A 21819-nucleotide genomic window follows, 5' to 3' on the forward strand; every position below is an offset into this window, starting at 1 on the left:
TTATGAACAGATCAGAGAAAATGTCAATGTGTATGTATGTACATACAATACAGGGAGTACATCAATCTCAACAATAAAAATGTAATCGTTACGTAGAAAGTTCAGTAACGCTTATATGATCGAAAAATTTGTACAATCGTTCTTAAACTCGATCACATGGAAGGAATTAAACAAAACAAAATATATTGTAGTTTTTAGGTTAAAGTAGTAAAAATACTTGATGGGTAAGCATGTTTTTTTTTAACATATATGCGGATCTATATTTTTTACACCGGTTAGCATTTAAACAAATTATTACATATATACAAAGTACTCAAATAATTGTAGGTGGCTTTAAAACAAGAGTGAAACATGTATAAAAAATTGTTCTTTATCATATAGAATTTATGATATTTTATCTGTTGTATTTATATACTTTTGTAATAGTCGTTGTCTGTTAATAAATTAGTGAAGATATGGAGAATCAAATTCATTCAGAATTAATCATGAAAGAAGAAAAATTAGAAGAGGCAGAACAAGAATTGGACAATAGTAATATTACAACAGTAACAATAGCAGTTAGTACAAATACTTCTACCACTACTGCTATCGCTATTGAAAGTCAAAGTAGTGCACACGATGGAGCAGAGTCAGCAATTGGTATCAGACCAATGCCATTAATTTATAAACCGGAAAATGTAAATATTGAATGTAAATCGGAACCCATAGAAACTAAATGGCAGTGGGCACCAGGTGCTTGGCAAGATGCCACAAGAACAAGTGCTTTTCAACCTTATAAGGTAAGTTGTTGTATTGTACCTGCATTTAAATGGGTATATTTATTCAAAAATAATTTTTTAGCCTCCTACTTTACTTACAAATTTACAAAGGGGTAATACACAGACTGAAATACCTCAACTATACAGTAATAGTGATATTACATTTCACACATTAGCTGGACAGGGAGAACTAACTCCTGAACAAATACATCCAAGTACGGTAACTTTAAAAAAACCAATAACGTTTGCATTGTTATGATACATTAATCCATGGACAAATTATGTGAAGATACTGTGGATTCACCTGACGAAAAAGGTTTGACCGGTCTTATGTGGGCTGCTGGATATGGACAGTTAGGCAGTGCAAGACATTTGCTTAAAGCTGGTGCTAATAAAAACTATCGTGGTCTCAATGGAGAAACACCTTTGCATTTGGCAGCTGCTTATGGACACCATGATCTTGTAAAATTATTGTTAAATCATGGGGCAGACTCGAATGCAAGCGACGAGGTATAAATTATTATACCTTTAACCAACTGAAAATTCCAAAGTAATAGTTAGTTTTGTTTAGGAAGGAAATACACCACTGATGTATGGAGCACATGGTAATCATTCACATGTATGTTATGAATTATTGTCACGGGGAGCTGATGTTACAAAACGTAATATACATAACATAAGTGCTTATCATGCAGCAGTATTAAACAATTCATTGACTGGTAAATAACATACGTGCAGAAACTATTTGTAATGAAATATTATAGTAGTTGTTACCTTAAAAACATTGCTGTTCATTGTTTCAGCTAAAGCAGTTATTGAGAATTATTTATTACAACAAGTGGTAAATGACATCTTATAGCAAAGTACAATCGTAAACTTTTATAGGTATAAAAAGTTGCAAATAGAAAATTAATATTTATATCTGAACATTCTAATAAACGTACTTTATTTTCAATTCTGTATAAATTATTTATAGTACATATCGCTTAAAGACTGAATAATCAGCAAACGAAGTAATAAGTTTTATACTTTTCATCTTTATGAAGCAACGTTTCATAAACAATTTGTTAATTATTAATAGACATTTGATAAGTGGTAAGACGTAGATAACTTTTACAGTCACCTTACTTATGAAAATAAAGGTTTCTTAAACCTTTTCGAAAACTGTTAATATTTTGTATACATGTATACAAACATTTATATCTTACATTAACATTGGATTCAAGAAGAAGCAGACGGCCGTGTAAAGTAAATGTATTCGGAGATGCATCTCTTTATTTCTATTTTTTTATAGCGTATATAATTACATTCCTTATCGATGTTTACACAAAACGAATATAGCAATAAATATGTGAATAAGTTCTAAAAGTGAAGAATACGAAAACATTAAATGCTATTAATAATACTATTGTGGAGAAACTAAAACAGTTGAATGCAATTATATGCTTTAATAAATTTTTATTTGTTAAAACATGATTATTTATTATTTTCTGCTGTTATTATGGCTTTATGGTTATATATATGTATATTTATTTATTTATATGTATATGTACGTACCTTACAAAAAAATATTGCTATACTTTTTCGTACATTAATATTTCATTTTCTATTTTATGATAAAGTATCATAATGGTTCTTAAATACATAAGGAAACAATTTCTTGAATTTAAAATTTAAACTGCTACAATTTAAATTTTATTTATAGGCAATATGTTTAACTTGTAAAATATGAAAAAAACTTTCAATATTTCTTCATTACCAATTATAAAATACTTTTGTACAGTTTTCTTTGACAATTCGACGTTAGCCAAGTATTAAATGGAACTTCCCATTTGTAGGGTTTTTGTAAATGTACATATCGTGTACTTCTAGTATACCCAATCATTGATAAAAAGAAAAAAAAATGCTTGAAATCGATGGAACGAAATTGTAATTGGGATGATAATTAAGCTGAAAATATTCATTATTGATATTTCGATGGCCAGCGCCTAGTTTAGTAACCTTGTACACATTTAACACAAATAGCTAATTTATCCTCGGTATACTTATACCACTACATAGTTGTCAGTAAAGAAAACTGTTTCTACTGAGTGTTTTACAGGACTTTCATCATCAACGAGCAAAACTTCTGTCACCTGGAAAAGATATAAATTTAATGAATCCTCTAAGATATTCCAAAAACAGTAAAAAATATTCTAAATTTGTTATACCTTAATATTGACATACGATGTCTTCGACGAGAATGAAACGTTAAGGGGAAAGAAATCAGATGGAGTAGAAGAAGGTGCTGAGAACTCCATTGATCCAGATTTTGCAGAAGCATCTACTATCGGGAGAGACCATACAAGTGTGTTTCGTCGGGCTTCGTGTGTATACTGTCCATCGCATTCGCTTACTATGGGATTGCACCCAATGGGCAGAGGAATGTTTATTTGTACATTATTTAGTTCAAGATTAGCTTGTTCTAATTCATACTCTATATTGACATCGCATCCGCCTTCTCCATTTTCAGAAGGCCAACAGTTTACTGTAACATAATGTTTAATATAACATTAAATAAACACGCATAATTCAATTTATTGTCACCGTTACAGTTTAATCGAACTATTCTTACTTGAAATAGGTAAAGCTGTTTCGTCCTGAGCCTGTAAACGCCATTTCAATACTCCAACATCAGTATTCAATGGGAATGGTTTTGCAGGGATCTTTAGACCTATTTGGCTACGAGATCTGAATAATTCCTTATCTACATTGGGATGTGTTTGTAATTGAATTCCTCTCGAATCTCTATTTTCTAATTGTACACGAATTCGTCCCCATTTTTCATCTGAGATGTGTAACGTAACCAATCCATGCAGCTCAAAGTGTTGCAAGCCACCGTCTCTGCCAATTCGTACATTAAGTCGTTCTTCTTGACGTAGATGAACTCTTGAAATAAAAAAGAAAAAACATTTACATAACGTGTCTAAACATCCTGTAATATTAAAGATACATCAAGCCTTTTCTTACGGTTCCGTATGGATTGTCTGTGGAGCAATTGATGGTTTTGCATCTGATGTTGATAAAGGTGTAGTCACAACATTTTCTCCTTCTTCTTTCAACTGATCAACGAAAGAATCAACATCACGAGATTTCCCTCCTAATTTCATAGCACCTGGTCCAGCATTAACTGGTTTTCTATGAAAAAAATGAAAATGTTTTTACAACAGAATTATTTAGTATTACATTCGAAAATCCTCATATGCTCCAGAATCCCGTATTATCTCGAAAATTATTTACAAAATTGTCGAGAATCCCGAAATTTTTGAAAACATGTCCCAATCTAATATAAAATTCTCTATCTGGCTCGACCCCACATTTTCGGATTCTCGGATACCTTTAATTATTATATATGTACTACAGTATTTCTTACTGTGTTGGTGTGTACGCAGGTCTAACTGGTTCTGGTACAAAGTTAGCAGTATCTCCTACACTAGGAGTTGGTGTGAAATTGCTACCACTTCCGAACGAGTTACCAAAACCAGGACTCTTAACGTTGCTCTTTTTATTCGCTTCCATTCTCTGTCTCTGTAACTCCTTTGCTTTCTCACGCATTTTATTTCTAGCTTCTCTTTCCTGAGTCATTCTTACTGCTTGATATATCTTTTCTTCGTGCGAATCCATTTCTACATATGTTCTGATTTGTGCTAAGTTAACATTTTCTCTATAACCAAGTGCAACAATCTCATCAAACGCGAATATCAGATCAAACGCATTCTCAGCTATTTCCAGTTCATCTATCGAACTACAGCATTCTGGAATCTATAAAATCAATTAAATGCCTAACATGTGCAAATAATGGACAAATAATTATTTAATTTGATACTTAGAAATATACGTACAACTCTTGCAAAAAGTCTCAGTGTTTCTAAATCTTCTAATATATTGCTAGCTTTTGTTGTAATTAATAACATATATACTTTTTCCAGTGGTTGATAAACATATCTTACAGATTCTGTTTCTACAAATGTATGCTGTTTACCAGAACTCATTAATTTTGGAAATGCAGCAAGTAAGCCTTCTATCCTGGCTTTTGTCATTTCAACAAACTGACGAGAAATAATGGCTGAAATTTTTTCAAGTTTTAATTAGTAGTTCAAATAGTAATATACATAGAAATATAAATTCTGCCCTAGATCGATACTCTTATCTACTTCATTATATTAACAAATAACAAACTAAACTTCTCTTTTGGCATTTTGTGCAACACAAGCAAGAGTTACAAAAACAAGTGTTATAAAAGCAACTACTTTCAAATGTGTTCAGTGATATAAAAGATCATGATTATTTGACAATTAGAAATATGATCGTGTACATGTGAAGAAATATGAAACATAATGCACACACACATAGACTGGTGTGATCACAGAAGAAAGGTGTTACTTACTTTTGCCTGCTTTAGTGCAGACCGCTGCGGCGATAAGTACCTAAAACAATAACGAAGTATTTCATCACATTAAGGGCTTTAATTTCTTATTCGTATCCGCAAGAATCACGAGCGGGTGATTGACATCTGTAGCAAAATGCATAGGCACGATCTCGCCGAAGAGAGATTTCAACGTCCGCGTAAAATGACAATGACTTCAATTCAACGATAAATAAATGCTTACCATTTTGATGAATTATTTCGATACGTTACAAGTTGTACGATTAACCTAATATAATTTTTATATAAGTCAATCCTCTATCCACATCATATATACAAATACGGGTGCACGAGCAGAGGGCGCACTGTGCTGACGTGTGGCATGACGAAAGACATAAAGCCACAAAGTAGATAGTTTAGAAGTACGGATATCACTTCTAAACTTTTAGATGGTTTGTGATAGAGTTATGCGTACCCGCCTTCATATTCTATAAATGCAAGGTTCAATTTTTCAATATATATAGCATATTGTTATCATAAGAATAGAATGAAGTATATTATATCGTTGAAAAAAATTAATAACGTGTTTGATAAATCTAATATTAAATTAACGCTTTTTTTAGCGTCTCGTTTTTATTTTCATCATTCCATTAGTGGTCACGAGAAGTCACTGATTTATTACTTAATCAATGTACAGGGTGTTCCAAAAATGTTGTACTGCATCTTTTTGGAGTTATTCACGAAAAACATGGACCAAGTAGAGTGCAGCTACAGCGGACAGATTCCGGCTCGGCGAACGCCAACGTCACGCTACGTTGAAACTGCGCTCTGATTGGTCAATGTTTTTTATGAATACCTCCTACCCGCGGGCCCGGGCTCGGGCTTGGGCTCTGGCTAATCATGCGCAAAACACCGGCAAAACATGCTCAACACATGCTCAAAACATACGCAAAACATTTCCAAAACATGCGCAAAACACCTGCAAAACATGCCCAATACATGCTTATAACATGTGCAAAAAGGGCGCAGAATACCCGCAAAACATGCCCAAAACATTTCCAAAAATGCCCAAAACATGACAAAACACGCGCAAAATATGTTCGGAACACCCGCAAAACATGCCTAAAACATGCCCTTAGCCACCGACGAGATATATATAAAGACTGCCAGCCCCCGTGTTAAACTGCGAGTCTCAAAGTGGGTCCCAGGTGGGTACTGGGAGCGGTCGGTAACGGCCCCAATGTCGAGATACCGTCGTCGGTTGTGGAACTAAGAACGTGGAACTATCACTGATCTCAAATACCAACATCGCTAAAGATGCCGCGCTCGCTACCTAAATAGAACATTTGCTCGTGAATTACGGAAAAAACGTCAGTGACAGAGGCAATAAATAAACTGTTGGTAACGGAGAGAGCACTGCGGCTGTAGGTAAGAGCTCGGCGACGGTAAATAAGACCGCGTCGGCTGTAGTTAAGGGAGAGAGCGCGGCGACGGTAGGTAAGAGCGCGTCAGCGGTAGGTAAGAGCCAGTCGGCTGTAGGTAAGCGTAGCGACTGTGGGTAAGCAGGGGAGCGCAGCGGCTGTAAGTAAGAGCGAGATCGTGTTGGCTATAGATATGAGATGTTTCGTCTCCTATACCTCGTCTGTGGTGGTATCTCCTATAGGCCTATTTCACTGCATCGCATGATAATTTTTATTATTCATAATTTCAAGTCCTCTTTCTCGCCAAGCAAGTCCAAACGTGAGCGAAAATCTAATTTTCTAAATGTCAGTAAAATTGTGACATCATTAAAAACTATTTTCCAAATTTATTTTCTCCAAATTATTATGCGACGTAGTGGAACGGGCCTACAAAAAAGGACTAACAAAATATCAGAATTAAAAATTAATTTGAAAATTATTGCGATATAAGATAATGACTATTAAACAACAAATATTCTGTAATAATTATAGAATAAAGAAAAAGGATATATACAATCTATAAGTAATGACAAAATTCAATCGTTCTTATTAAGAGACTTAATAGGAAATAGAAAATGCTCGACAGCATTGACTGCATTGATTAAAGTAGAGGTAGTAACGTTATAAAAGTATTAGCTAATTAAACTAATTTTCTCTTCCACATATACATATAGTGTTGGATGCTCCTTGGACGCTCGGTCGCGCTACGATGTAACACGATCCGAGACGGGATATCGGTGGAGCAATACTAATGGAATGATGAAACTTTATTACTTTTAGTTATTTCGTTACGAAATATTTACCAATGTGTTCGTGAAATTTTTCTGATTAAAACGAGATCAAACACGATAGAATTACGTTTATACTTACCTATATTATGACGAGTTATGATCACTCATTGAATAAGTAAATATAATAAGTTTAGACTCAGTTTAATCAGAAAAATCTCGCTAATATGTTAACCAAAAATAAAAAACATTCCTATTTGCATTGACTCTATGTTCTTCTCTACGTTCGGCAAACTTAACTCTAATGCGTTCGTCAGAGAATGCAGTCTATTCATAAGCAAAGGATTACAGAAGGGTAAGGAATGAATAATCGTGAATTTCACTATCTTTATATTTGTTGTTCCATTATACGTATAAAAAGAAGAGTCTTGTTTTTACAAAGCAACATCGCGCTCGACAAGTGACGTATCGTAATACTTGCATCACCATTACATATATCACAATAAAATGGACGTGCGAACAACTTTCGCATGTGAGTATGTATACGTGTAAAATGACAATCATGGAAATCATATGGCAAGCAACAAATGGTTTTTCTCTAACAAGCCGCACGATTGTCTAATTGTAAGCGATGAGACTCGGGACGCGTCGAGTCCCAAGCATTAGGACACGTCCACACACACATCCACACACACACAAACACACACACACACACACCTTCTCTCTCCATCTCATTTTTATACTTCGAAGGATCTCGAATCGCTCGATATTGTCACTGACATACTCTCCCGAAGTTCGTAACAAACACATTTAGACCGTGAACAGACTGGTTCGATGATTAACGCGTCTCATTGTCTGTCTGTGTGACTCGAATTTGCTACTTTAGACTCGCTCTAAATTAGCCAGACGAAGACACAAGAGTTCCAACAGCGTTTTCAGACTTCTTCCCTCATGGTAACGAGTCCTCGCTGAGAGGTTCGATTAGGCTCTTTTTAACTCGACCAGACGAAAGGCACTGTTAGTCGTGACACCATCCATCGGGCTTGGATCGTCTTTCGTTGTTGCTAGGGTCCGACGACTCGTTGATCCGTAATGTGACTAACATTCGTGTACTCTATCTTGGACGCTATTCTTCCTGTTGCTCTATTTATTCCGTGATAGAAAGCAGTGTCCCGTCTCGGCGGAAAACTGTAGGTATTTCATCCCCTGAACACAAAGAGTTTAGTCTACGTAGACGAGGTCCAGTGGCCGCCGCTAACTCCCATTGCTGGCCACGCTATCGACGACGATAACGGGTGACGGAGTCCTCACACTCTCGTCACGCGGTTGCACATCGGTGTATTGTAGCTGTGTTGCAAAACGCTGGGCCTCCAGCAGATCGCAGACCTCTTTCGTTGCGAACATGGACTGTTGGTGCTGGCAATCTCACCTGAAAAGGAAAGGGAACGTTCAATTGACCAGGAAACGACATTGAAGTACTTCAAATATCAACACATATTCCTATTCGTTACTTAACCCTTTGCAATCGGAGCTATTTCAATTTCAAACGATATCTTCCTACCTAGAATATTTTCATTCTATGTGATTTCTTTCATTTTATAAATATGAAACTGATATAACACCTAAATGTTTAGTAATTTAGTAAATATAATGTTTTGAATAATGGTATAACAATTTTTAGTGGCATCTCAGAGTCGCCGCTCGAGTGCTAAGGGTTAATAACCTAAATAACCTTAACCTTAATAACCTAATACCTAATAAAAAGGGTGAATACCTATCAGAATTTGTTTTCAAGTTGACAATTCAGTTTCTAATTGCAACAAGCATGCGTGAACTGGTCCTATGTGAGAAGTAGAAATGGTGAGTCATAGTCAGACAAGAAAGTTTCATTTCTATGCGTTTAACTATTTGTAAATATTCTCAATCAATATTAGAATTACTCGAAAATGCGCGTAGCCTGGTCTGCGCGAGAAGTAGAAACGGCCAGCCATGGCCAGACATACTACTCCTACCAATTTAACCCCTTACACTACGATCTATTATACGATTACAGTGATTAGAGAGCTTGTTTGTCCTCATCATTTCCTTTAAGAAAACGAAAGTTTATATTTATCATATACCTGTATACTCTCAACAACAACAACATAGAATTCTATTCTTCCTTTATTGATTTTAATAAGCTAAAACTATTGACATCCTTAAATTCTTTTAATCTGTCTTCTACTTTAAATTGCAACTACTCATCTGTGTCATAACTGCATATAATATTTAGTAGATTCTGTTCGAAAACCTCATCACGAGTCTGACTCGATGTTATAATCCAGGGGTGAATGGCACACATGCCTTAGCTTTTTAAAAATCGTTTTATTCTAAACGGAGTATCATATGTACAAATTTTATTTTATATTGCTGACTTATTTTTAGACCTGTATGGCACGGTGTATGGATGGTAGGAAGAATGTCTTTTATTATCAGTGACTGATTACTAGCACGAATACCAGATACATATTTAATAGGCTTCTATTTCCGAACTAGAATTCAGCAACACGTACAACTATGTAAAGCACTCGTTATTAAAAGCATACCACAATCGAATCGACTATCAGCTATTCTATTTTACGAGAAAATGATAGCGGATCTATAGGCCGACATGACGTCAACGAATCTTGTAGCAGAATCTGTAACGTCACATCAGCGAGAACGCGTCATGCTCGTTCCTAAAGACGGATTTTCCTGCCCTCCTTTCAGTTCCTTCTTTACTTTAGCATTATTATGTAGATATCAATCGCATCTCACGAGTCAGACAACAACGAGAGCGGAAATCCTGTATAGGAATTTATTCGAGTCAACTAGTTAACATTGTTCAATAATTTTGGATGTGATATAACTTCTGTTCGAAGCGAAGCGTACGAAATCTGTCTGGTAAAACTATCTGATTATTCTACTGTAGCTGTGCTTCCTACTTGTAGATCAATGAAACCGCTCTGGCAGCACTTTATTTTTTAATTCAACATTGTCTGGCTCTATTGAATCAGCCACTAAGTTTCGCTTTTAGCCTTTAAGTGTTTGGACTATATACTATTGCAAAAAATGCCACAAAATGAAAGTAATTGTAGCCGAAAAATCGAAACAACAATAATCTGCGTGAATTGCAGAAGAAATGGAACTAAATACAAATTTCCTTCTTTAATAATTTTAATAGATTAAAAATAGTACATCGGTGTTTCTAAATCTTTTGATCTCTCTACTCTGTCGAATAGTATTTTCATATTTTCGTTTTAAACAAATGAAATCCGCGGTCTGGGGGTGAAAATCGAATTTTACCTTGCATACGGCGGCGGTGGCGACGGCGTGGGTTCCCTGGAAACAATTTCCACGGTTCTCGGAACCATATTGTGGACTGCCGGCAACGACAACGCACTACTATTGCTCAGCCTAACCAGTTGACTAGGATTCAGCTTGATGGCATCGTCGTAGCTAGGTGGCGCATCCGTGACTGCCTCGTAGTCTGGCGGTTTCTGTCTGTATCCACTAGATGGTTCCTCGATGGAGATCACATGGATCGGATCGTCTATCTGTGGATGAAAAAGTTACCGTATGAATCACCCCTCTCGCTCGAACACACCATGAATAAACCCGTAGCCACCTCGTTCCCTCGTTCTATGAAAAGAAAACGATTCTGCAGTCTCGTCGACTCGTTTTTGCTTAAATTGATCAGCGTATATGAAAATAACAAAAATTCCGATCGTGTAATATAAAATGTACGATCTAAAATTGCTTGTAATTTGATCGTTTAAATATATTTTTAATTGAACGTTAAGAAATTGTGCGTCTTTAATAAACTTTTAAGTGACACGCTACTTCTTGACATTCGATAAAAACATTCACTTGCACGATCAAATTACAAATGGTTTGAAACCCAAGACTATGTATATATTACATGTTCTAATACACAGTGAATGATCAAATCATTAAAGCCACAGAATGAAAGTCGTATTTCTCGTTTACCCGACGAATGTGCCACGTGCACATTTCGGTAAGTGATAATTCTGTTTAGCAATATTTTCGATTAGTAATAATCGATATTGTTTCAATGCAAACTCCCTAATAATCTATGTAAGTGGCTCTAAAAATTCCATCGCCTACTGTATTCAGACTTTGCCGTATTTTTATTATAATACACCCTTCGTTAAAAAAGATAGATCTTTATAATTTCATAGATGCGAGCGTTTCGTTCATTCAAGCATCATTCAATTTTTATTGTTGAGAATTTCTCGTGAAACCTGTTTTTTTTTACATTACCACTTTGCCACCGTTTCGCAAGTACTGCGCCTAGTTTCACACTGATACGGTATAATACTGATAACGAAGCACTATCTTTGTGTCTTCCTAGCGAAGCCAGTGCTCGCGAAACGTCGTGAAAATAATTCCAAAGTCTCAGCCATGGGAACCGACAATTTCAATAATTGCGAAATTAAATATGTAGAACCTCGGTGGTGGTTCGGCGTAAAACTAAGTCAACTTTTACCGATCGACTTTATGACGGCATTATACCTCGGCCGCAAGGATATTAACCCCGAAATGGTACTCCTCTATATATATCCCGGGTCGTCTATAGATATCTATATACGTACTTGCTCGCCTCGACACCTTTATGAAGTTTATAGCCACGGACCTAAGACACGAAAGGGCGCGTTACGTACAGACAGACAGACAGAGAAATCCAGAGGATGAAAATAGCCTCGGTTATTCGAGAACATAAAAAAAAGCTTCCGAGAAAATTGCATAATCGTATCAGACCTATGCACCCCCCCCCCCCCAGGTGAATGACTGACGACGATACTCTCTGTTCGCGAAATATTCGCCATTTTCCAGTACACGGATCGAATTTGCGGAAACCACGTGTTCAATTTACGCTGTTTTCATTCGCATTAGATTATCTTAGCATTCCTCGATGAATTTGTATTTTACTGGGAACAGTTTCATGCAAATAGCAACAATGGCTTTGTTTACGAAAAGTGATGAGGTTCTTAGAAGAAATGTTAGCGAGAAATATGTGTGGTTTCGAGCCATGCACTGGAGAGTTAACGCGTCACGTCTCGGTGCTACCGATTGCGACGACCGGATTGCGACATTGACGGATTTTTCAACCGTTTCCATGGCTCGTGATCATTTCACAGAATTTCATTTATTTAATGGATAGCCCCGGACGCGCAATTTTCTGTCAAACGACGCGCATCGATCCGCCACAGATAGAAAAATTAATTGCTATGGATCGTGATGCCCCACGGTAATATTAGAAAGCGAACTCGCTGATTTTACTGGGTTTGGGAATTTTGTTTAGACTTTAGACTGCTGGAAAAACTAATAATTTTCGTCGACAATGCTAAATGTTCGCGAGTCGTTACGAAACCGCAATAACGGGAATACTCTGTCGAGTATGTTCACATGAACACTTGGATTGTGGCGATGAAAGTTTGTGGGGTTGCAGCAGGCTTTCGAGTGTTTGGTTGTATAGTGATCTATAAAAATAGCGTCGGGAAGTACTGGAACATCTTCGAGAATTGTTCGATTTGAAAGAATTTGCGTGTTCAACACGTCAACAATCGCATCTTCCTTTTATCTGTACGTTTGCTGTGTTACAAAGTCATCAGTTGATTTTGTACTAACAATTTTATACTAAACTATATGCACCTTTATGAAGACGCGTGACTACATTTACAGTTACATCTTTAAACTTTTTTTTAATTAGAAAGAATTTATATGTTCAACATCCAAAATTGTTATCATCTTTCTGTCCGTACGTTTGCTGTGTTATAAAATGACTATTTCAATTGATTTTTTTTTTCTGTAGAAACAAAAACGGAGATCCATACTGAAACGATACAATATTTCTGTATTCGTGGAATTAATCCAAACAACTGTATCAAAGACAGGATAAAATCTCGGAATTTTTTAACTATTTTAAATCGTTCCAACTCATTCTTCTCGCGAATGCATAAAAAACCTGCGTTTAATTATGGTAAAAATCGATGAAATGTTTTCATTCACGATTAATTAAATCGTGTAAAACATACCTATGAGGTGTTTCTTTGGAAAAATTGATAAAATTCTGAATAAATACATTCTCCTCATTTTTGTAAAAAAGAAAAAGTAAAATAGCCATTTCGCAGATCGGGCTTCAAAGAATCAGCGGATGATCTAATAGTCATGAATGGGGGTATACGTCGAAGGATGACCACCGATAAATATAGCCGCGGAGCTTCCGGGTGAACATCCTTAGAGCGATAGTTAAACGCGCCGCAACAACCACCGACCTCCTTTATCCATCGAACCGCGGTCAGCCTTCGCATTTCTATTGTTTCCTTATTCTGAAAAGAGGAACGCCGGCTATTTTAAGTCGAGTGCCCGCGCTGTCGGTGCATACTACTTTCGAAAAAAAAAGAAAAAAGAAAAATGGGAAGAAAAGAAGAGAAAAAGAAAGAAACGAGAACGCGGGTAAGAGACGGGTTTCGAGAGCAAACTTTTCGAGAACGACGCGTAATCAGGATCCCGGGACAATAAGCACGAGCGCAGAATAGCGCGAAAGGGACAAAAGAGGAAACGTTCTAGACACAGATGAGATAGAATCGCGGGAAGATAAGCGGACTCGCGACAAAACCCTCATCAAATGACACCGAGAACCTCGGCTTGGCCGGGATGACGTGTTTTCTTCGGAACGAGCTGCGATCGCGGCATTTACATCTCTCGGGAAATTTCAATGGGAATTTCACGGTGAATGGTTGCGCTATTTTGCAAACGTCGAGTGAAATTAACCCTCGATTCTATGTTATACCGATCCTGAATAGAGTGCTTTTCACCACCGTTCTATGAATACCGTGAACGTCTTGAACAATTTTATTTTAAATTTATCTCACGATCTCGCACTGTTCCATTTTCGAAGAAGAAGTTTATGAAATTAATTGTGCACCACTCTGATTTTGTTCCATATTGATTGTTGCATCAATTTTACGTAAAGGAACAAATTAAACAGGATGAAGTTTAATACTTCAATAGGCTTCTGGTCTTTCTGTGCGTATTTTTAAGAATTTAATTTCGAAATATTTTGACTCGCTGATTCAAAAATTTCTGTGTGCAGACTTCGAGACGTTGTTCAGCTTTTTACAGTCTGAGAGAGACGACTGTCTCGTTGAGCCTATCTACATATGTAAATTGGTTAATTAGGGAAAAGAGCGCCGAAGACAATGTATTGTGAAGCTGATTAAGATTCCAGGAGAAGTGTATTCGATATAAATGCGAATCGATTTGAAAGGTTCGCGTATTCGTGCGTCACCGACAATTTGCTGATCGTCGAACTCGTCTGTCACAAGTCCTCATCAATTATTCCGAGCTCATGGAACAGCACACGGCTCGCGCAAACCGTTTATAAAACATCCACCACGTTTCGAGGCTCCCGGGGCGAATTGCGTGCGGAAGAAAGATGGCTGCGACGATTCTGATCGAAGTATATTATTTTTATCCCGTAGCCCGTTTACAATCGACGATAATTCCGGCCCAGGTGGTGCACTACTATAGGCACCGAGTACTATAAGAGGGGGTTGACCCGGATCGATCTAAAAACGCTATAATCTTCGGAGGCTTTGATCTAGAGAAGCTCTTAAATCGCTGGTCTGCGTTAGGATTACTGCGAGAGGGGCCGTTCACACGAAACGTAACAAATCATACTCTTCATATCAATCGTAATCTTAATATACACTATCTTAATTCGTACGGGATCATTTCGAGCGGGTAAAGTTGTACCAAGTCATTTATAAAATTTGAAATTCATAGAATAAAATAAGAGAAGGTATACTAAGATGATTATTGTAATTAATCAAAATGTTATTCATTATTCTCTTAGGTGTGTGGTTTAATTTTTGTAATGTGTATTCACTTATGTTATGTTGCAAAAATTTCTAAGCATGTATTTTATCTGTGTATATTTTGTTCAAGTGAATGTATCAATTTGTCTTGAACGTTCTTAACACTCGTATGGCCGTCGACGGGTCAGTTTTGATCCAGGAATTAAATTTCATTCAAGCATCTTATATATACATCATGAATATAACTTAATTGCAAAGTCGATTTCTAGAAAACTTTCTTTCTCTTTAGCATCCATTTTTTCTCTTTAAAAATGATGCATTTTAGTTTGTAATGTTTCTCCAAGTACATTTTAGTCAATTATGCAGAAATTTCAAAGAAGAGAAATTTTATGTAAATAACGGTATAAAAATGTCCAGCAGCCATGCGAGCGATTTTGTACGATTTCCAGCATAATTTTTTCCAGACAGTAATATAAATTTTCTCAGTTTATTGTCAGCGATGAAAAGGTAGTGGTTGTGTTGTTCGGTTTAGTATCGCTTTCACAGAGGATTGTTGTTGCGTTTCCGTCGATAATGGATGCGGTATCCGATAAACGCGAGTAAGAAACCCGAGAAAATAAATTTATCGTCTACGCGGCGATTTAGAAAAATGAAGTCTTACCTGAGCGGTGATTGGATGATTTGTGTGTTGTGTATGCATGGTTGCCCTACTTGGCGGTGCGTGCAGCCAACAACACATTGCGGCACATATGAGAAGAGCCCCCGCGATTATGCAAGCTACACCGACATATCGTACCGGTTCGACGTAGTTCTCTGCGAGGCCTAACCAGTTTATCAGAGCTCCGACGCAAAGCAGAACCATCCCGTACCTGTACGGACGCTGCGATCGTCGTGACTCCTCCAAGGACATTGCTGAAATGTGGAAACATTGTGTTAGTTCGGTTGATTACGTCGTTATCCATCGATTCATAAAATACTACATTAAAATACGAATGTTTCGAACGATTGCACAAAATCGTATCGAATTTTTGTTGCATTGAAACAGTAGTTTTGGAGACAACGCGTTGAATCAGTGGATCAAGTCAGGCAATTAAAATCATTAGGTCAGGAATCTTATTAACAGCGCAGAAGCATTTCCTCAGTTAGCCGAGTACATTTTCAGATTGTGCTATAACTTAAATCTTCGCTGTTCTTCATTCATGTTTTTTTTTTTGAGTTTGTAATTTATCTCGTTGATCGAAAGGGCTAGTATTTGTCCGTTGATAAAGGACTGCACTAATGTAAAAGTTCCCAACAATTGTGTGAGATACATATACATACATATATATATATATATAAACATAAGTTGTGACTAGCCTGCCGACCCGGATGCAAACTAAAAATGTTCTATATAAATTACAAGAATCAACGGTCAAATAATCTTTCTCGAGTAATTTCAAAAGGCCAAAAATATCATATAAATCATATTTTAAAATTCTTTTAACGTCTCTGCCGTTTTAAATGTCATCTGCACATTTTTGTCATAAATTCCGTAAAATCCACAGTCTAGCTACCAGAATTAAATTAAGGTTGGATCCAAATTCAGTTCAGTTTAGCTTGAATTGAAATCGAATGACATGTGTACGAATTGAATTGCCAGTAGGATTGAAATAGATCGGCAATCAATCTTGCATGCAATTATTTCCGTAATTGTACGAAGCATAGCACGATTACGTCAGAGATAATGCCATGGATTTGTCTAGGGTATAACTGACGACGTCTATTTTTGGGCAATATTCCACTTTCGCGCCTCAATTACGTGATATACGCACACAAAGAGCGACGGCTATTTATGACGTTGGTCAATTTTAGAAAATGGGGCTATATATATCCACGACAAAGATATCGCCACGTACATTACTTCTAGCTAGAACATTATTGATTTGCGAGATAGGCGACGACATGCACTGGGAACGCTGAACTTCATTATGGTTCACGTAGAATGTGCTGAACGCACTTTGAATGGCCTTAAAAACTTTACACAGGTTTCACAAAAGCGTAAATTTTCGAGTCACATGATTTCCTGCGCGTACAAATATTCGTCAATTCAAGTACCATATGGAATTTCGTTTAATAGTTCTAAAAAGTGAAACGCAAAGAAACAATCACAATCGTTACCTTTCCATGCATACATGGAAGTAAGGTAATGCTATGGATTGTTGAAAATCAAAGAAAATATACATAGAACATGCTTGTGATTGTGTCTTTGCAAGCAAGAAGCGATTCAAAAATTTCTTAGCATATTCTTCTAAAAATGGTTGTCGAAATGCTTCCTAAAATGGTCGCCAAGAATACTTTAAAAATTTTATTTCTGTCCGAACGACTCGCTCGATCAGCACAAATCATTGGCGACCCGCGAGAAGCGAACGCCTCGTGGAAATTAGCCCGGCAAGAAAGGTGATGCGATAATGAACCATTAAACGACGGGAATGGACTCAAGGAATATTAACGGCATTGAAACCGACGTCGCGGGGCGATTCGCGTTAGGGAAAAGAGACAGCACTCGTTCCTTGATGTGGGTCAGTCGAACAAAGCAGTTGGGCGCTATCAACAGCGACGGTGGAACTAATAGCGAAAATTAGGTGGCAGGTTTGTGAACAATTCTTTTCCAAGGAAAAAGCTAACTCGCCGAATACGGCGGCACGCACAGCCAGCCACGTGGCGATTTCGCATTCACTCTCATCGGAACGTCGCGGTCGACGCTGCCAACGTATTCTTTATTCGTCGGACACTTTCGGTGATTACTTATAACTTTCTACCTGTGTGCAACGTTCGCACACACGCGCTTGCGTGCGGAATATCGATAATCGACGGCGTGCCACCTGCGCTCGAAAGGAATCGAATTGCTCGATCTATAGCCGTGCGGCGTTCGCATAATTATAATATTTCTGGAGTGTGCTGTTGTTTCTGATTTTTGCGTGAGATACGAGCCGATAAAAAAATCCTGCGAAAATTGTGCGAGGCAGATCGAGGCACATATTTGCATACATGTAAATCCCGTTCGTTAAGAATATCAAGGCTGCCGGAGAATTCTCCTATGAACTTGAAATGGTATTGGATAATAGTGAAACAAAATTAATCGTAAATATATCTGTTAAAATAACATCTGCAGTAGATCAACCCTTTCTACTGTACAATCTTCTCGTTCAATCTACAATAAAACAGTGAAAAAACGTCAACTTTCACATATCAATTTTCGAGACGTCGCACAGTGGTTCCAAATCGCCAAAACGTGTTCAAAACCTCAAAACGTATTAAAAAATTATTGGTTCTGCTTGGAAATTGTTATTAGGCCGTTTTTGGGGTCGCTGACCACGAATCGGAACTTCAAATTAGAAAAAACAAGAAACTAGTGCGCGGATAAAAAAAGTATCATACGAAAATTGCTGGTCTTGTTACGTACAATAAGATCCCATAATAAAAAATATAGGTTTCCATTTGAAAAAACAAAGTTGACCTTCAAATGACCTTGCAAACACCACCCAAATAAAAAACTGATACTGCCTTGGACACGTGTTTTACACTTTTTTAATATCTTTCATACTTTTCGAGATGGAAAGTTTTCAAATCAACACCCGGTATAAAAGCAGCGTTCGTGTTTGAAAAATATACAAAAATTTCGGATATATGATTCTTTATAAAAAATTGACATTCTATTCAAAATCTGTTTAAATTTTACAGAAAGAGTGCATATCTCTCACAGTTGACAAGAAATGAAAGGAGAGCACATAAAATACTTACTCTGCGTTACAAAAAACAGTGCTACGACCACATAGGCAGCTAAAAGTAGCTAATTCTTTTTAGAATTGCAAGATAATGCTATGTAGTAGAAGCTCCAACAAATTTTAACGATTGATTGTGCGAGATTTGCAACTTTTACTCTACATCTTAAAAATTGATGCCTTCACTTTTACTCTCTCTTTTTTGCATACATAGTTATCAGTTAACAATAAACATTTGGCACTAAAAACTATGCAACTTACCTCCACAAACAGCATCCATAATGCACAATTAAAATCGATACGTTTCAAGACAATTTATACACTGTGCACTTAAAATTCGCAATGAACTCGAAGTTCGGACTGTGACTGTTGGTCAGGTATAAAAAAACGACCTTTCTGCTGTTTACCCCCACTTAGAAACACTCTTAGAGTAACCAACCCCATACTTAAAACTTACCTAGCTGAAAGTTCATATTTTAGGTTTTGGCCACGTTTTCCGGCTTTGGGACACTGTGCGTCGTTACAAAAAGAAGACTTTCCTTTATGAACTCACATTGGAATAATTGTAGAAAAAATTCTGTTTCATTCTGTACAGATGTGCTAAAATGTCGAAAGAGAAAAAGCAACTTTAGCTTCTTGCTCTATTTTATAAAAGGGTTTTGGTCTTTGATAAAAGACATTTCGATGGTGTGAAAGTAGAAACTTCACGTTTCATAACGAGCACAGGTAAAGCTTTTTTAAGATTATTTTATACGATGATATAGGAGTTGAAATATTCGAATTATTTAATGTACAGATTTAAAAGAGAAATATACTTCATATTGTACGAAATTCCAGAAGGCATTCAATCGAATTTAATTTTACTCATGACAATGTTTAATTTAATATTACGATCTAAAACAGGAGTTGATCGATCAATTATGTTAAAAATATCCTTTACACTTTACATTTTGTTCGACTTGATTTTCTGTTTAAAATGGAAATGTGGCGAAGGGGTTGTAAGGTGAATGTTTTAAAAAATGTCGGAGAAGTATTTAAAGCCGAGTGAATATTTGTAAAGGATTGTCGGCACGCGAGCAACGTAAATTAACGCTGGAACGTGTGGTAGCTGGTGGAAAATTCATGGGCTAATTACGGGTGGAAGGTTTAAACAAACGTTCAACGGACTTGTTAAAGTTCAGTGACGTCGGATACAGGCGGTCCTCGCGTTCGCGGCAATATAAATCGATCAGCCGCGTTTGTTTTGAGTGCGAAAGAAATATGCTCGCGGCAAGTAAAAGTCTATAAATATTCTTCGGCTGCGTGAAAAGTAGGGTAACGCGAGAATGAATACGCCGCGAAGGTAGGCCATCCCAACATTAGCAATCTGCACGATCGATATTTGTCATTTCTCTGTCATGCCGCATGCTACTTCCGAATAAAGAAACCATGAAACATTAACGGGAAACGTTATCGCCGCTCTTCTTAACGGAAACATACACAGCACGCACCTGTGTTCTTCGATAAAAAACCAAATATACCTTATCTGCTCTATGCTTAATTATTTTTGCGTAATTTCGAAGTGTAGAAACTGACAGAAATGTACAGAAATAGAGTTAATATTAAGTAGAAAAAGGTGGATCGATATTATGGACTACGAAAGTCGATAGACAGTGTGAAATCGCAAGTGAAATTTTAATAACGAGGTAACCATGCATGGAATTCCGAATAAGTTATTTTTATGTATACCAAATGTTATAGGTCTTAGGTATAAGGGTTTCGCATTAAGGGGCGGTTTTCCGGTAAAAGCAGTTACCCTGAGCGCATCGCAGCATTGTACATTCACAGTCAGTCATCTTATTCACTATCCTTATTTTCACATCGAACACAATTCACGGGGAAACACTGCGAATGAATCGACATCATCGCACGACATCAAAAGCATGTGTTGAATGAACCAAAACGAATGAATACTGAGCAGGACAAGATGACAAGCTATTAAGAGCTACAAAAGTTGACAACAAAAACCGTGCCAAGACCCACGCACCAGAGAAAACATGTTGCAGAAATAATCTGTGAATATGCCAAAACGAAATGACATTCAGTGAGAAAAGATTGGAAATGTAACAATCCACGAAGTTTTCCAACGCTCCGAGAAATCCCACCAGGAACCAGCCCGCGGATAAAATATGAATTTTCATGAAAATAATTGGTAATCAAAGATCGGATTAAAGAGAAATAGGCAGCGAATGTCAAACGAGATTCGAATGTTTTAGAAAGTGCAAAGTGGATCTGCATCCTCGATCACCGGGGGACAGTGACGGATTTCATTTCCGTTTGCTCGGTAAATGATGATTTATGGCCGCAAAGTTACTGATTCCCAAAGGACGCGAGGTTGCACCGTGATTTATCGATGAGTCGGCAGATTATTGAGCAGATAAGTTCAGCTGGTTGTTGAATGATTTACCGTTGATCTCGTCCATATCCGATCTAGCCGAAGCCGAAGCCGAAGCCGAAGCCGAAGCCGAATTTGAGACTTGGTTTTCGCGTCACGATTCCCGAACGACTAAAACGGAGCGAGTCTATCCGCAGAGTTACGTCTTTATACTGAAAATTACATCTGATAACGGGAACGGAGATCGTAAAGATAAGGTTGTGGTATTTCTGACACTTTATCGTGGCCTGGTCGTCACAAATAAGGTTGCTCGAACGCGTTCACGCGTGCGCATTGTCGGCGAAATCGTGCCCCTCCCGCGATCGCATTTTTCGAATTTGCACTTGGAAACGTTAGGGTACGACAAGCGTTATGGGTGAGCAATCACGTTTTTCATTGGCTAGAGCGATTGATCACCTATGAAACTCTTTT

The 21819-nt window shown here is 37.2% G+C and overlaps 3 protein-coding genes across 10 annotated transcripts in view; 1 reads left to right on the top strand and 2 right to left on the bottom strand.

The window, feature by feature from the left end:
- The first annotated feature begins 13 nt into the window (after positions 1-13).
- Positions 14-1713, top strand: LOC143352723 (uncharacterized). 3 transcript variants are annotated; one of them, XR_013081994.1, is made up of 6 exons: positions 14-224; positions 449-779; positions 841-973; positions 1048-1268; positions 1320-1477; positions 1562-1713. XR_013081994.1 is itself a non-coding variant. In XM_076785442.1 (6 exons), the coding sequence occupies exons 2-6, from the start codon at positions 456-458 to the stop codon at positions 1615-1617; spliced, it is 882 nt and encodes a 293-aa protein (XP_076641557.1). In that variant the 5' UTR covers positions 14-224; positions 328-455; the 3' UTR covers positions 1618-1713. The 3 variants fall into 3 exon arrangements, 2 of the variants coding, with proteins under 2 accessions (XP_076641557.1, XP_076641556.1); XM_076785442.1 differs by having other exon boundaries at positions 328-779; positions 1330-1477; XM_076785441.1 differs by having other exon boundaries at positions 16-224; positions 1330-1477.
- A 698-nt stretch (positions 1714-2411) lies between these two features.
- Deltacop (coatomer subunit delta) lies at positions 2412-5556 on the bottom strand. Its single transcript, XM_076785438.1, has 8 exons — positions 5408-5556; positions 5185-5224; positions 4640-4863; positions 4171-4559; positions 3768-3935; positions 3373-3686; positions 2969-3285; positions 2412-2893 (listed from the first exon to the last, which is right to left on the bottom strand). Exons 1-8 carry the CDS (start codon positions 5408-5410, stop codon positions 2804-2806), a joined length of 1545 nt encoding a protein of 514 aa, XP_076641553.1. The 5' UTR covers positions 5411-5556; the 3' UTR covers positions 2412-2803.
- A 2168-nt stretch (positions 5557-7724) lies between these two features.
- The window catches only part of LOC143352725 (uncharacterized), a 34510-nt gene continuing 20415 nt past the window's right edge, over positions 7725-21819 (bottom strand). For 2 of the 6 annotated variants that reach the window (XM_076785448.1, XM_076785449.1), the window contains exons 2-4: positions 15875-16125; positions 10676-10926; positions 7725-8780 (exon numbers count right to left, since the gene is read on the bottom strand). In XM_076785448.1, the coding sequence (XP_076641563.1) occupies positions 8777-8780; positions 10676-10926; positions 15875-16123 (504 nt within the window). In that variant the 5' untranslated portion in view covers positions 16124-16125 and the 3' untranslated portion in view covers positions 7725-8776. Of the gene's footprint in view, positions 8781-10671; positions 10927-15874; positions 16126-20769; positions 20994-21420; positions 21531-21819 lie in introns of those variants that run through there. The other 4 variants (XM_076785446.1, XM_076785444.1, XM_076785447.1 and 1 more) reach the window with 4 other exon arrangements.

This window comes from Halictus rubicundus, chromosome 3 (assembly GCF_050948215.1).
Source record: "Halictus rubicundus isolate RS-2024b chromosome 3, iyHalRubi1_principal, whole genome shotgun sequence".
Classification (NCBI taxonomy): domain Eukaryota; kingdom Metazoa; phylum Arthropoda; class Insecta; order Hymenoptera; family Halictidae; genus Halictus; species Halictus rubicundus.

Bases quoted from the DNA above. Each gene is read 5' to 3' on its own strand.
- LOC143352723 (XM_076785442.1), top strand. From the start codon at position 456: ATGGAGAATCAAATTCATTCAGAATTAATCATGAAAGAAGAAAAATTA. The intron at 974-1,047 runs GTACGGTAACTT...AATTATGTGAAG, and splicing joins TCCTGAACAAATACATCCAA to ATACTGTGGATTCACCTGAC. The intron at 1,269-1,329 runs GTATAAATTATT...AGTTTTGTTTAG, and splicing joins ACTCGAATGCAAGCGACGAG to GAAGGAAATACACCACTGAT.
- Deltacop (XM_076785438.1), bottom strand. The intron at 4,560-4,639 runs GTACGTATATTT...TTGATTTTATAG, and splicing joins TGAGACTTTTTGCAAGAGTT to ATTCCAGAATGCTGTAGTTC. The intron at 2,894-2,968 runs GTATAACAAATT...TATCTTTTCCAG, and splicing joins CATCGTATGTCAATATTAAG to GTGACAGAAGTTTTGCTCGT.